Raw genomic sequence first — 2,275 nt, 5'->3', positions numbered from 1 at the left:
TAAAGCAATAATAAAAGCTGTTTAATGACCCACCAAATATATTTCAAATGTGAAAGATGAAAACTGTCTTTAAATACCTCTTTAGCCTCAACTTCAACCTGAATGCTTGTGAGTCTGATCTGATTCTTAATTGAAATGACAAATTATTTATAAAAGAAAATAGGGAGACAAGCCATTCTTAAAAAAGACCTTGTATTTTGAAGACAAGTAGTGCTTACAAAGGTATTTTTCTCTTTTCAGTGAAGACATTGACAGTCCCATTCAGATTGACATACTGTATATACAGTTAATATCAAATTCATTCCCAACACCCCCTCCCCCAGACTGCACGGTCCCACAGAGTCCAAGTGACACATTATTCATCAAATAAGAAAAGGTGAAGCTGGTCACATGCACAACTTCCTCCCACTATACGGATTCACACCGCCTTGTCAAAGGAGTCCATGAAATAATACAAAAAAAACAACACTGACTGAATGACAAGATTGTTTTTCCTCCGCTCTCGTCCTGAATCGGAGGTTTCCACTATAGTCCTCTTCCTCCAGGCAGCTTCCACATGGAGACATACAGCAGTCACCCGGGACACACTGCCACAAACATTACCGTCCACCTCCCTCTCTCTCTCTCTCCCCCACCTCTGCCCCCATATTGATGAGGGCCAGGGGTGCCGGAAGAATGCTAAGGACACCCTGAAGACGAAAAGGCTCCAGGCTCTTTGAACTATCACCGCCGAGCAGCTTCTAGCAGCCCGAGAAAAATTCTAAGCTCAGCATTTCTTCACAGAAGAAACTCCCTCCGCTTTCACGGCCGGTGGAACCTGCAGCGACAAACAAGGGGAGGAGACAAAACAGAGGGGGAGAAGTAGAAATCGTGAGAGCAGAAGGTGCCTTTGTCATCGTACCAGTTATGATTGCAGCTATTAATCAGCCCAGCGGAGCTATTTTTAGCACAGCTATTAGGTGCGCTGGAGGGGGTTGGAGGCTTACTCTCTTCCCATCCTCCCTCTGGGTCACTGTTACAGTACACAACAAGGACCCCTGTTTTCCAAGCAAGCTTAGCCAAGGATACCACAGCATTTATCATTTCTCTGTGCCTAGCAATACAGGCTCCCCAGAGGACAGCCTCCCCCTTCCCACCCATCTATCTTTAGCTCCTCGGTCCTCTCTGGATGAACACGGAGAGCTAAAATTAGACCGCCGCAGCCCAGAATAGCACGCACATACATTTCCAAACACACACACTCCAGGATACTGACCTCGTTAGGTGTTTGCTTGAGGCATGCACTTCCATCTCGGTGCTTTTGAACTCGTTCAGCTCTTTTCGGATTGCAGCCTGTGGAGAGGTGGGGGGGGGGGGGGGGAGGAGAAATGGCATTAGTGCATCCCTAAGTGCATGCAGAGCCATGGGGTACTGTGACCTTTGAGCAGCAAGTGACAGCAGTAGAAAGAGAAAATGTAAACAACTTGAATGCCAAAGGAGAACATGGATTTTGTGAAATGAGGTGATAACGGCATCATGTGATGCTGATAGTACTGATGAGCAACAGTTCAAATAATTTGTGGAATTTTGTTAACAGAATGACCCAAATAAACAGCTTGTTTTGATGAGTCTGTGGATAAATGGTGGCGAGTCACGGATTTTGACATGGATTTTGATGGGTTGATTTTCTTTATCCTAACATGGATGATGGGTATTCTTTCAAATGTGCAAAGACTCTCTGACAAATACAATTTCACGTGTTCCACACCTTGTCTGCTGCTGAGAGCCGGGTCCAGGGCTTGTCTGCTCTCCTGTCATAGTCCTGAGCTTTGGCCACTTCCACATAGTCGCTGAAGCGGATCAGAATCTTTCTGTCGCGCAGCTCGTCTACCGTGGGCCGCTGGTTCAGCTGGAACACAATGAAATAAAACAAATATTACAACTGTAACTGGTTTTAAGTCTGGATACACTAGAACTACCATATGCTCTTAAACTGTCCATTCTTCATACCTATAGTGTAATACTGGTGTATCTTATGGTTTTGGTTTTAATCATCTGCTGCATCAGAAATAGTACTTGAGGTGCTTCCAAGTACATGGAAAATACTGAATTCATAAAAGGATGATTAAACTTGTAGGAAAGGGTTCAAAAACAACATCACACAATTTTGTACCTTTCTGTTTAGCCGCTGTTTGATCTCCCTCCTCTCCTCTTGTTCTGTCTGGTCGTTTCTTTCTGAAACAAAAAAATGTGAACCATTAGTCAGCCATTAAGTGAGAAATGCATGATCTTTCAG

At 44.4% G+C, this 2,275-nt stretch overlaps 1 protein-coding gene across 1 annotated transcript in view; it reads right to left on the bottom strand.

Annotated features, from left to right (window-relative positions):
• Nucleotides 1–130: 130 nt before the first annotated feature.
• phactr3a (phosphatase and actin regulator 3a) overlaps nucleotides 131–2,275 on the bottom strand; it is a 32,672-nt gene continuing 30,527 nt past the window's right edge. The window contains exons 9-12 of the mRNA XM_071907418.2: nucleotides 2,153–2,214; nucleotides 1,748–1,888; nucleotides 1,256–1,332; nucleotides 131–817 (exon numbers count right to left, since the gene is read on the bottom strand). Coding sequence (XP_071763519.1) covers nucleotides 802–817; nucleotides 1,256–1,332; nucleotides 1,748–1,888; nucleotides 2,153–2,214 — 296 coding nt within the window. The 3' untranslated portion in view covers nucleotides 131–801. The remainder of the gene's footprint in view (nucleotides 818–1,255; nucleotides 1,333–1,747; nucleotides 1,889–2,152; nucleotides 2,215–2,275) is intronic.

This window comes from Centroberyx gerrardi, chromosome 14 (assembly GCF_048128805.1).
Source record: "Centroberyx gerrardi isolate f3 chromosome 14, fCenGer3.hap1.cur.20231027, whole genome shotgun sequence".
Lineage (NCBI taxonomy): Eukaryota > Metazoa > Chordata > Actinopteri > Beryciformes > Berycidae > Centroberyx > Centroberyx gerrardi.
The sequence above is the reverse complement of the archived record's forward strand: the minus strand, read 5'-3'. Positions and strand labels throughout refer to the sequence as shown.